The following is a 13232-nucleotide window of genomic DNA, read 5'->3' as shown; positions in this document are numbered from 1 at the left end:
GAATACTTTCGTGGCCGTTGTATTTGTGATCCTTCGGATTTCGGTGGTGATTTTATTAATATGTACGGCTACGCTTTGTTCCAAGGTTCCGTGAACCTGAAAAAATTGTCAAGTCTGCCTGAAAAAGCGAATGTTCACGGGACAAAGCGGAAAATATCATTTAGAGAAATATCTAAGGAAATTCCTTGTAACGAACCGTGCGCTTAAAATCGAAAATTACACTCTCGTAACGAACATTTTGGCTGATTCGTAATACCGGAACCGTCCATCTCCAAAGCGGAAATTACGTCCGCCAGACGAAATTGCGATCAGCATGGATCGTCCGACTCGAATTTTCTACACACGACGGAAATATTCGCCTTCCAGTGTTTATTAGAGATTAATGTTTAAAGCATTGTTTACGCTAACTAATTAAACATAGTATCATTGAAAGATGTGGTAATTAATGAGTCTTTTGTGACAAGTTTATAAAATGGAAATTGTAATTACAATTAGGAAGTATAGAATACCCGGTGCAAGTTCGAAGCTAGTACTAGTTTAAGTTCGGTATAGAAGCAGGAGCTCTATATGCGTACCTACAACGGTTCCATGTTCGCCATCTCTTTCAACGATCTGTCCGACAACGTAGACTCCTATCCAAATCTGTACTCCATTCGAATACATCGTAACGGAAAAGGAAATATCAGAGGATTAACAGAAAATGCCTATACTACTAGATTACTGATCGGAAATAACTGGTAAAAGTGACCAGTAGGCAGAAAATTACAATTTTATAAAGAATTATTTTTCTACATACATACATATACGAAAAATAATGGGAAAATTATGAATTTACATTTTTTACAAATAATCGTATCGACAAAAATCTCGAAGGAAAAGAAACCACATGTGTATTACATGTGTATATATATTTTGTATTATTAAATGCTTCGAAATTAAAATTTGAGCAATTGCACTTCGTTATTATTTTTTAAATTATATAAAGATTGTTTAATCTGCAGTATAATAAGAAAATTTGTTCAAAACTGAATAAAGCAGAACCATTCTAAAGATACGATGTAATTTATTAAATTAAAATGTAATTTTTTTCAGAGATAGAAACGAATGGACGTATGTGTTAATCTTTGCTTATTATTATCTCTGTACAATTCTTTCAAGCTTCCGAAATCTCTTAAAAAATAGATTTTATTAAAATAATATTATCCAATTATAGAATTATTTTACATCTTGCACGTTTTATTCGTAAAGTTTTCACCCCATTTTTGCCCAATATTAACGCTTAATTCTCTCTCGCAAATACATTTAGCAGCAGTTTTACTCTTTAAATCATAAATATATACAGATAATTATATTATCCTTTCCCGAGAAAGAAATTAAAAAAAAGAACAAAACACATACATATCAAATATACCAAGTACAACGTAAATTAAACGTTAATGGAGATCGTGTAACATTAACCACATGTATGTATTTTTATTCTTAGCACTTTGATCTTTTTAAGATTAATATCCTTATTGTTCGTGCGCGCACCACTTTCCAATAACAAATTTGGCTTCATACGTCGTGCAGAATTACCCAATTTTCATCCTGTCTGCCAAAGAAAAAAATTTCTGGGAAACCAGATTTTAAACATTTACGTTGCAAAAAATGATGGTAACCTCGTAGAAGCATTCTTCACGGAAAGCAAGCAATTTTAAATTTGAACGATGCAATATTGATCCCCGGTAGTAGATGAATACGTGAACCGTGTTGAATTTGTGCTTTGCTCAGTATGTGAAAATTACCAGTCCAAAGTCCTTATAAATTATTATATTTCACTCATAAAGAATTGAAAAAGGTATGTAAGTCGATTAATGATTACTGGAATCTACTTTCAAGCATGGATTTCGCCGTGAATATGATTTAATACAGAATGTCAAGAGTAATAATCGGCTGAAACATGAACAAACAAATAATTCAGTCATACATATTATTTTCTTTTAAGTACTTAACTAAAAGGTAAACTCCCTCGTATGCCGCTTTATTCAGTTAAATGGAAAAGCTTCATAAAACAATTTTTCATACTTAACTGTAAGAAACGTATAAGCAAAAAGCTAAACTATACAAAGAGGTTGATTCAAGAACTCTGTTACTAAATATTCTAATGCAATCTTTTTATCACTTTATTAAATATCATTCAAAAAAGCTTGCCTAACAGATTCACTCTAACAGGACGATCCGTTTTCCTCGCCGCTAACTAGACTAAAACCACAGCGAATGTAGAACTCTTGCATTTTGCTCGATCGATTAAATTTAGTCCCAGGAAAATCGACTTGAACTCTGTTCGGTCGACCGTACCACAGATTAGTAGTCATCGGGACCTTGTGGCCTTGGTTTTCCTTTGAGATTTCCAACCAATAAAGGCTAGGCTTGGTACGATCACATCGTGGCTTGGAAAGATCGAAATCTACGCTATGAAGACGCTCATACGCCGATTTTGCGCTGTCTTCTTTGTTGTTGTTAAAATACGTGATCGAATTTCGAAGAGCGAACGGATCCAACTGAAATCAATAGCGCCTTCAAAGAATCACGCACAGGGTGTGCGTATTAAATACGTATTAATACTTTTGTATATGAGGATTGAACAGCAAGGTTTTATCTTTCAAACAAGGAAGAAATTATCCAATTTATTTATAATTGAAATGTCTTTTCGCCTGACAACAATAAGATGAATCATACATCATGAAACATACAACATATTGCGGCACTTATACTTGTAAGACATAAAAACTTCCATGATTTTGTCAAATATTTTCTTACTTAAAGAATCAAGCACAAATAATCTATGATATTTGTACAATTCCTTCAATATTTTTTAATTGCATTTATCCCTGGAATATTCATACGTACATTTAAAAATCACCCTATGAACAAGCAGACGACAGTTTGATACTTAATCCAAGATAAGCCGGTGCATCGTCATCCGAGACAGCAGTATCGAATGGTTGGAAAGAAAATTTCATCCCGAGTGATAGATTTCCGAATACGGCGGGAAATGGTTTTTCCGTATCTCACGGGCTTGTCTCAGTTTCAGCGTGAACGAACTACCCCGCCGGAATAGAACGTTCAGCGAGCACTGCCGCTCTCGACGTTAATTATTAAACTCTCCGAATTCGTTTGGAAAGTTCTCTTACCACGGGATATTGCCTAGATGCTTTTAGAATGTACTCCTCCCTCGCTCGCATCTGAACCCAGGGTATGACGTATTCCGTCCGATACATTTTCTTATCTCCTTTATCTTTAACATGAGGAACGATTTACAATCACGAGAATTAACTAAGAATTTCCGGGTGTCACCAGACAGAAGCCGTGTTTTCCACGAATGTCTTGGAACAAACTGAAGATGTCGCGTCTCGCGAAACAAAGGACGTCGAGAAAGAAAGTGAAACTCGTCTTCTCAGAACGTAATAACTACAAGGTTGTAAGAATGGTTGGTGTAAGAATGATTCTAAAAGGATCGACAGTATTGTTAGAAGACATATAATAATTCTATGGCTGAAGAAGAGCAAACGTAGTAACAAAATTAAGATGTGATAAATATTATTGTTGTTTAAAACTTCATAATCTTATAAGATGTTTTAAGTGATACTTATATTCTATTTAAATCGAAGAGACTTATCAGAATGAGTGTTATATCAATAACGAGAGTCGAGAAAAAGGAAATAGTCACGAAAGCATCAAGACATAAACCGAGAGTGGAATATCTTTTGCATTTCGCAACACTAAATTACTGTAATCACATACACAATAGAAAATTCTGAGAATAAACCGCTAAGAGTGTTCTGTATGTTTGCCACATTAATTATGAAAAAAGTTAAACAAAATAGAAACCTCCCGAAACTGTAGCAGGAATTTCTTTTATGCAACGCTAATAAGTACTAATCTATGCGCTCGAGTTTAAATATACACAACACTAATTACGAAAGTGCAGTGCAGCCGTGTTAAGGCTGCTGACAACCACCTCTGTACATCTTTTTTAGCTGCAGCGGGTGGAAAAAATTTAGGCACTTTATAATCGCAATACTACTAAAAAGACGTAACCATTTATTAAGGCAACATTAACTTGAAAAGTAATTGAAACAATGGCGATAAAAACGTATCGAAATATTAATTCATAAAATAAATTCAATAATAACTACTTCAATTGTTCTAGATAGCCAGAAATAGCAACGCTATAAAGTTAATCAAAAGTTGACATTTTTCTAATTCAATTTCAATTTAAATTACTTTGAAACTGTAACTCAACCTGTAAGTACTCCTTCGCGACACTGATAACAATCAGCGATTTAGCCAATATGATGGTGAACCGACGATATCGGTCAAAAAAGACTACTACCACAACTACCAAAAACAAGCATAGTGACAAAGTAATACCGAAAATGACTTTCCATGTTCTGGAGGATCCAGGGGATGGAAAGCCATTAGTAGTTGCCCTCTTCTGTGGCAATTGTTCTGTCCGCTGAAACTTACATTTAAGCTCAAGTCTTTCTAATCGCAGTAGAAGAAGTATCTTATAAAAATAAAATAAAAAAATAAATTACTCATCCTAATGATTAACAATATATTAAAGTTTTAATCCTCAATGTCATGTCATTAACATAAAAAAACGCGGTGTGCAAGAAGACCTATCCTGAACTAATAAATAAGACACAAAAATAATGTTACTGCTCACGAATATGATAAATATCCGCGGTCACTATGCTCGAAAAAAATTCTACGTAATATAACCAGTCGTCCGTATCGATTCGAACCTTTTGTCCTACGACATGATTGGATGACCAGAGAAATATGAAGACATGCGACTCACGATAAGATGCGGAGACGTTGCCATCGATGATGCAGCAATTCAGGAGAAGTCATCGCCAAAACAATCATCAAGGAGGGACCATCAAACCTCATACAGGAAAATGGGAAGTTGTGAAAAGTCTGCAACAAGACATGTGATATTAGACTTTAATTTTAAAGATATGACCAATGCTAATATAAATTTTATTTCTTAATTAATAATAATTAAAGTACGTGAGAAGTAAAATTAATTAAGGTACAGTTTACCAAAATACTTACATTTTCTGAAAGTAAAATTGTATTAGTAAAAAGGGGTAGAGAAGAGAGAAAAAAGAAGAAGAAAATTTTACATATTTCTCTTCTTTACTTTATCGATAGTTTGTTCAAAAAAACTCTTTGTAATAATAGACAGCAACAATATATCCTTGAACTAAAACGTTCCTCAGCATATCGTACAACTCTATCTCAAAAATAATAAAAATTGTTCATACAAGTTTAATGGCGATATTAATACCGAGAATTCATGATTGAAATATGAAGGTTATTCAAATTTCTTGAATAAATATAATAAAAATTGAATGAATATATATCATTGATTGTTAATAGACTATACATTTACATATGTATAATTTAATAATATTACATATTAAATGGATGTCTATTATATTACAAGTGAATCAAAAAACAATACGTACATGTACCTCCATCTTCGTTAAAGTAAATCCAACGTTTCCAAATCGTTTTGCATGAAATGTCATCGAATTGTCACCATTAATTGTCTTCGTCTACGCATCTCTAATGTCCATCTGCACAAATCATAACCAAAATTTGGAATTAATATATAAAACTGAGTCAATTGTGTCAAAATGGAATAAGAATCAAATTCAAATCCTCTCTCAAAAGCACGTAATACAACGTAATACAACGTAACACTGATACTCAACCGATCGACGACGAATGAACAGAGAAAATTGAAAAAACTATAGAATTTCACTTTAACAGTACCTAACGAAATAATAAATAAGAAAATATTAGTTAAACGAACCTGATAATACTCGATTAAAGACAATATAATACTAATAAAAACCCTATATAGTTGAAATCACACCCTTCAAAGAACGACGCATATTGATACCACGATTTTCACCCGTACTATGACGGTGCGCGCCAAAACTTCATTTAAGTGACTCTTGATTGGCTGGAATGAAATGGCTTCTCCTTCATATAAAGGCGCGCGCAAAATTGAAATATTATATATCGAAAAATTCGTGGTGGTCATCAAACTGTAACAATTTCAAAGCAGATAATTATAAAGATTTTTCAAGGTTTGATACCTCTTCTACGCTGTTAATATTAATCACATTTTGTTCGTCACTAGTCTTCTTTTATTATTATTGCTATAATTAAATGTAGTGGACATAATGTTCCTCTTTAATAAATACAATAATATAAATAATTAAGAGAATAAACGAATTAAAGTAATATCTATAATATATGTATGTAATATCTGCTTAGAATAAATCGAGAAAATTTACAAATTACTATAAAATATAGATTAATAACAATTCAAAAAACATTTATTTTAAAATTAAAAATTAATAGAAAATACACACTCGCGAAATAATATTATATATCTATTGATAGTCAACTTCGTTTATAAATTTTACATATTGTTTAGCTGTTATAATTTCATTCTTTAATTATTTTTAGCTTTGCATCACTGTCTAACAATATATATGTAAATATATTGCGTGTCAGATATACTGTGTACCTCGTCTGTGCCATTAATAAGATACCTTCTATCGTTGTTTAACAAGTGCCACAGCGCGCCATCTCACGAAATGCGCAACAAGTTCTTCCGGGTAAATCATTAGTTCGACGATTTTGTGCCATGCGGCGCTGCTTGTATAATTCGTACTAATTTCCGCAGGAGTGAACATAATCGAAATTAAATTAAAAACGCCCCTTAATTAGTTATGGTGAAGTGCGACTAATAAGATACAGCATAGTTTTCCCTTCCGGTTCCAGCTTCCAGTCAACTTTCGTTAATACAATTTCAAGCGATTCGAATTACGTTTCACTCGATCATGGCATCACAGGTACGCTTTCTACCCCGATAAACATTTATTTTCTTCCACTTTTAAAACGTTTTCCAAATGTGTAGTTCGTAAGGGAAATTTGATTTTAAACACACGTTCCGTGAAATCTTTTGTTTTCGATAATGATTCACAATTATATTATGAATTTATATTATGATTACATTATGAATTATGTTACGAATATTCATGTTTACGGTTTGCTTGTTGTTATAAAACAACGAAAGTACTATCGGCATTTTTCAATGGAGTATTGAGTGACGTTATTAACAAACTACACAAGAATTTCTTAATTAAAATTACATTCCGTAAGTGAACGAATAATATATTAACCTAAAATTTATTTCGTACTTGATAATCGTCGTTAATACTTTCACTAAGCTAATAACAAGTTTAGTAACAAATTTGGTATGCAAAAGCCTCTTTATACGTTAGTTAAAACGGTTTTTCCTATTCGTGGAGGAACGTTAAGTATAAATAGAAAAAAGAGCAAAAGGCCATAAACATAGAACAAAGGAATGGAATTTTTCACAATTCAAGTTACACGTAAATAGGAGTAATTGCGTAGATACAAATTACGTATGCATATCGCTGCGAAGGTTCACAGAGTGTGGCTGAAATGTATTCTGTACAAGGTAGGACTGAATATATTAAGAATATGTATGTTAATGTTTTCTCTTGAACGATTACTTTTTTACGTACGTATACGCGTAGCGTGTAGCGACAATGTTATGCAGTGACCGAGTCCCACGGTTCATCGAGGACCGTGTCGCGTGCATTCGATACTGTTAAAGCAAAAGAGCATAACTACTCCCGGAAGAGAAGTTTTTCATTCATTCTTATTTCCAAGTAAAATGTCACATGCAGTAGCGAGTTCACAAACAATGCAGAGGTCATACAAGAAAGGAGTACAAGTCCACCGCCATCGAATTTGCGATAGATATTCATAAGGGCAAACTAAAAACATTTCTCATATGTATTAGTGAATTAATTTCGTTTCCTATTCGGACTAGACAACTAAGATGTTAAAGAAATATTTCTGATTGATTTAAATCACACTTATATTTAAACTAAGGCTTTCATGCATTTATGCAGAAATTATAATTTTTTTAAATTATTTTCTTAAATTAAATTTTTTAATCTAACTACTACTTTTAAAATCTAACGTATTACACACATTTATACATATTACGTGTTTGCAGTAATGAATTACTTCCAATTCTAACTAATCTGATTGTCATGTTCCTTTTTTAAGTTTTGTAAAACAAGATTCATAGACGGTAAAATTGTTTTTTTAATTCGAACTGTACATACAACTTGTAAACTAACGTTCAAACGACGGGCTTTAAAAATTACTATTGAAGTTTCGATAATTTGCACCGGTGAATTTGCGTAATTCTCATTTGTATCGAGCGCCGCTTCGTCGAGTTCGTTACGACGTGCGTCGTGTCGAGTCTAATCAAACTGAACCGAATGTCGGGCGCGGCTAATCGTCTAATCAAATTATTCGAAACAAACGTCAGGGATTGGTCGAATGTCCGACCCATCCATGAATCACGTTTTACTATTTACCAAGGGACTCTCTGATTTCTGAAGTACTCCATTATATCCTATCTCTAGCATCACAATAGTAATCTTATCTTTCAAAACTTCATTTAAAAGAATCTTTCAATTAGATGTTTAGAATGCACGAAGCAGGATTAATAATTTCGAATAAATCCGAGAAATAACCCTGTAAACCAAATTTAACAAGAACAGACAAAAATATATTCCGCGTTATTTCGAATGTATAAGAATTTCTTTCTAAAATTCGAAAGAAGAAAGATTCGAAAGCGTTACTAAACGTGTTCGTGGCATCGCATATCCGGTTAACTGAATCCAAAATAGAGAAATTTGAATGGTATGTTATGAAAGTAGCTAAACCTAACTTCGTCTGTCGCGACATCACGGATCATCTGGAATGATCGAGATCGACTTGGACGAGCAAATGGAAAAGTGGCAGTAACAAAGAAAGCAGGATCCCTGAAAGGCGGTCCTTTGCAATTCCATAGGAAAAGGTAGCGCTTCCTAATCTCGAGTAAACCATCTCACGGTGTAACGAATCGGGAAGAGGCATTTGGCCAACTCGGACGTATTTCTCGGCGAGGAGATCGCGCGCAGATCAGATATGGTATCGGTGATCCTGTAATTCTTCTCCCGTCTTACCGAACGGTACGAGATCGATCGAAGCGAACCAAGTAGAGAGAAAAAAGGGGATCGTGACGGAAAGAGAGAGAACGGGAGAGATACGAATGAGAGAAGAAGGAACGGTAAGAAAAGGGAATAGAGACGGGGGAATAAGAGAAGGAGAGCCTTAATCATAGAACGAATGCAGGCAAGGAGAACAGGGAAAGAGGTGAGGACATGACTGAAGGTACTGAGAGAGAAGGGGGTAACGGGAAGTAGAAAGTGGAGGTGGAGATGGTTAAGGCAAGGGGAGTACAGGGGCATGTCATACGACACACAGGGCAGAGTTTAATCAGGTTCGACTAGTTAGTTGGCAGGTGCGAGCGTCGCGCGCGCGCAGCAAGGAGAGCCGAGCGGCCTCCAAGAAGCAGCGTGGCTCCTGCGTGTTGCTACTTTGAGCAAGAAACGTAGCTCTGGACAGCCACCGGACGCACAATGCCACGGACAAGAGAGGTCTATCTTCGTCCCCTTCTGTCCGCGACTCTTTATCTCCCGATACGTTCTTTCAATGCTCTCGGTACGCATCGACGTTCTACGCTCTGTTCTCACAGTCGTTAAATGGTTATAATTTTAACCGCTGTCTTTACGAGGAATTCCGTTTTCCATTCCCTGCCGCGTCCCCCTTTCCCTAGGAAGAGAACGCTAAGCGCATGTCGAGATCCGGCGACGATACCATGCACGACTTACGATCGTCAAACCAATTGGTTAGAAATCCGATTGATCCACGATTCTCGGAATTGGACGGTAGCAACCAGGTTACTGGCCAAAGAAATTATTGCTGTCTTTCAGATCGAAGCGAAGTTGAATCGGCAACCATATGTACAATCGTAAAGACACTTGAGAGACTGCGTGTTCCTTGGTATTTGCTTACTGAATTCTTATCAAACAATGGATACAGAACGATAACGGGGTTACGAACAAATAATTCGTATCAAATTACCGACTATCTTTTTATATATATTTTTATTCTTCGAGTAACAAATTATATCAAAAATCGAACATAAAAAGAAATTATATCAAAAAAATAGGTCATAGTGATTAATATTCTCAACGAAAGAGAAAAAATTCGTAAAGGCGCTTGGTAAAGGTACAGGATGCCGAGCAATCGTACATTTAATTTCATTCTTGCTATCGAAGCGAAACACTGGCGACGATATGTTTCCAAGAAGCATGGTCACAGGAACAGTACCTGTATCTGAAAGTGTCAAAATCAAGCTCGGAATGGTGAATTGGCGCTGGGCGAAGAGAAGCCGGCCAGGTGATTTACAAGCGAAATGCAAATAAACCGCTCTTTTACTGTTATTCGGAACATGCCCCGTCTGGCAATTTTTACCGCGGCTACGCCGGGCTGCGCCTATATTTACCGAGACAGCGAGGCCGTCTTTTTTCCCACGTGTCGTGAGGCGTGACCTCTCGCGATCTCATAGTCTCCTAGGCCCCTTCTCCGTTAACGAGCGATCGGCGTCGAATCGTCGGGGCGTTTGCGTTAATGGCGACGTGTCTCTCTGTATACCGTTAAAGGCCTCCCCGATGCCCGATGTACCTAATTAATGGCACGTCCATGGCGCGGATACCAGGTACGCCTACGGCGGGTTCAGTGGATAACGCTGACGCGCACGTGCGACGTCATGCCTAACATTCGTCTCACTTGCTGTCACGCTATTACCATCGCATTTCAACTACTCGGTAAATAGGCATACCTATCGGCCGCGCGGAAGATTGCAGCCGCCGGAGACAGCCGGCACGTGCTTCTTAGCGGTCTTTCTGATGCGTGTACGCGCGCGTATCAACGTATAATTAGCTCGCCGCTATCGCGGATCTAAACTCGTTCCCCGTAATCGAGATATCCTGCTAACAGTGCTAACCAGCTGGATCGAATCACGCGCGACCATCATCGATAAATTCACCGAGGCGATGTAGAAATCTTTGAAACGGTGCTGAAACTCACCTGAATACGTATCCGCCACAGCTATAGTTTTCAAGTTTATACTGGCCGGGTTGCGCGCTATTTGCGTTGTCACGCTGACACCCGAGGCGTCTGACAGGATTAAGCATCGATATGTTTTATAGCCTTTACCCGTCCGTCCTACCGGAATAGAATCTATGCGGGTCTCGATTGTGCCGGTAAAACCGATACAGACTATTACATGACCGAAGAAGATATTGTTGAACCACTCGCGCGCTATCGGTCGCGTTATTTACGCATGCATCGAGTAAATACCTTTTCTCGCGTTGATGTTTTATTTACCGATTGTACGTTTATGAAATAATAGGTTGTTTCTTGTTGAAACTGATAAATGAATATGGATGAGATTCTTTTACGATTTTAGCTTATCGAATGGTACTATTGCTTTTAACGTCAGTTGCATTAATGACGCGAAATTAACTTATCTCGGTTTTATGATTCTAAAACATCGTGCCCCGTAAAATTCTTTTCCCGCGAAAGGCTAATTACAATTACAGCAATTGTTGAACATAATTTAACAAATGAATGACTTAAATGATTCAAACGACAAATTTAGAAAAATATATATTGCATAATTGTCATAATGGTAACGGTAAAGTGTAGTAGTGAAAGAAAATCATTCCTCGTATGTTATGATAAAACTATCTATTAGTACTGTAAATACTATTTTACTATTGTGTCAGTGATTAGACAAATAAAATGTAAATTAAATAAATCGGAAGGAAATTGTTAATACTATGTAGCCGACTGGAAAGTTCCTCTTAAAATAGCATTTAAGTTGCACCGTACGTTAACAACAACAGCTATAAGCCCGACATGCTTAATCACCATAAGCGTTTATGCGATTAGCTGTTCCCGCGCACTTTGAAGACACGTGCGTCGAAAAAAGAGCTTAAAGTGTAACCGGTAATATCCAAATTGCGTGTTCGAGTCACAGCAGAATGATGAATCTGGAGTGAATTCGACAAAGCATTTTTTGCATCGTGGGACAAGCCTACCTGCAACGTGTCTGCGAGATGAGAAACGACATAAGAGAGAGAACGAAGAAGAGTGCAAAGGAAATGAAGAAGAAACAGACCACTCTGTTAATGCGAAGTAATGGACGAAGCTAACTCGCGAGCTACACAAATAATAGGCTACCACTCAGACGACGACGTGTTTGCGAGCGTCAATTCATCCTTTTCTTCCTTCTTGGTCCCCCATTCTCGCATACTTCAATAACAGACTGCCGCTTTAAAATGGCTAATTCAACCTTACAACGAAACGATTTGCAGACAATAAATGTTTTCTACGTTCGGCTCGTGCATAGTGAGTACTGACTAACCGATTCAGAATGCTGAGCCAGAGTCTGCAAGAAGGACTCTTAATCTTCGACATGATCGTGGCACGCGTTCACGTTTATTGGTAGTTCCCGCCAACAAATGATCTTTCAGATAGTAGCTACTTAAGATAGCAGCAGGTAAGAGATAGACGGAAATATATGGAAGCAACTGGAGTAATGGAATGAGGAACTTTGAAAAATATTTGTGCAAACGATGTACAAGTCCGCACTCGACAATAGTAACGAATTACATAGGCTAGTGGAATTGTAACAAAAATGAAAGAAAGAAGTAGATAATATACAGTGACTGCAAAAAATATTGAGACACCATTGTATTTATTGTAGCGCCGAACGCTTCTTAAGTATTTCATAAAAAACCCCTTCATTGGAAAATAGAGTGTCAATGCTCTTTGTAGCCACTGCGAATGTCGCAAAAGAGTCAGAACTAACAACGAGAAAATATTGCTTCCGCAGTTCTCATTGAGCATGTAGAAGGCGAAAAGCCGAATATCCGGCTTCGCGTTATAGTCATAAATTTACTAGCCATTATTACATACCAGAGAGAGTGGGTCAAGAGCGATTCCGCATGTATAAAAGATCGTTTCAGAATCATCAATCGCGTTAATATCCCACTAAAGACGTAGCTCGCTTGCAATTACTTTTCTATACAATCTTAAACCTCGATCCCTTCCAGCTACGTCTTTCACACGCCAGAATAAATTAAATTCCTTCGCATTAGAAATGCTAGACGCAAGCTAGGAAATTACCGTAGGAAATTATCGTAGGAAATTACCGTCTA

General features: G+C 36.5%; 3 protein-coding genes across 4 annotated transcripts in view; 1 reads left to right on the top strand and 2 right to left on the bottom strand.

The window, feature by feature from the left end:
• Positions 1 to 13232, bottom strand: part of LOC122575884 — a 188253-nt gene that overhangs the window by 174010 nt on the left and 1011 nt on the right. Inside the window, exons 2-3 of the mRNA XM_043745372.1 lie at positions 5520 to 5630; positions 4847 to 4965 (exon numbers count right to left, since the gene is read on the bottom strand). Coding sequence (XP_043601307.1) covers positions 4847 to 4965; positions 5520 to 5582 — 182 coding nt within the window. The 5' untranslated portion in view covers positions 5583 to 5630. The remainder of the gene's footprint in view (positions 1 to 4846; positions 4966 to 5519; positions 5631 to 13232) is intronic.
• On the bottom strand, positions 2205 to 3260 carry LOC122575503. Of its 2 annotated transcripts, none has more exons than XM_043744528.1 (2): positions 3174 to 3260; positions 2205 to 2540 (listed from the first exon to the last, which is right to left on the bottom strand). In XM_043744528.1, the coding sequence occupies exons 1-2, from the start codon at positions 3258 to 3260 to the stop codon at positions 2205 to 2207; spliced, it is 423 nt and encodes a 140-aa protein (XP_043600463.1). The 2 variants fall into 2 exon arrangements, 1 of the variants encoding a protein (XP_043600463.1); XR_006319445.1 differs by having other exon boundaries at positions 2430 to 2540; positions 2890 to 3200.
• Positions 6748 to 13232, top strand: part of LOC122575464 — a 38055-nt gene continuing 31570 nt past the window's right edge. The window contains exon 1 of the mRNA XM_043744455.1: positions 6748 to 6923. The gene's annotated coding sequence lies outside the window, so the exon portion shown is untranslated. The remainder of the gene's footprint in view (positions 6924 to 13232) is intronic.

Source organism: Bombus pyrosoma, linkage group LG15 (genome assembly GCF_014825855.1).
Source record: "Bombus pyrosoma isolate SC7728 linkage group LG15, ASM1482585v1, whole genome shotgun sequence".
In the NCBI taxonomy this organism is placed as follows: domain Eukaryota; kingdom Metazoa; phylum Arthropoda; class Insecta; order Hymenoptera; family Apidae; genus Bombus; species Bombus pyrosoma.
Note: the sequence above shows the minus strand (reverse complement) of the source record. Positions and strands in the feature narration are given on the sequence as shown.

Coding starts and splice junctions, on each gene's coding strand:
- LOC122575503 (XM_043744528.1), bottom strand. CDS start 3,260: ATGTATCGGACGGAATACGTCATACCCTGGGTTCAGATGCGAGCGAGG. Junction 2,541..3,173: donor CATCTAGGCAATATCCCGTG/GTAAGAGAACTT, acceptor TATTGATTTCAG/TTGGATCCGTTCGCTCTTCG.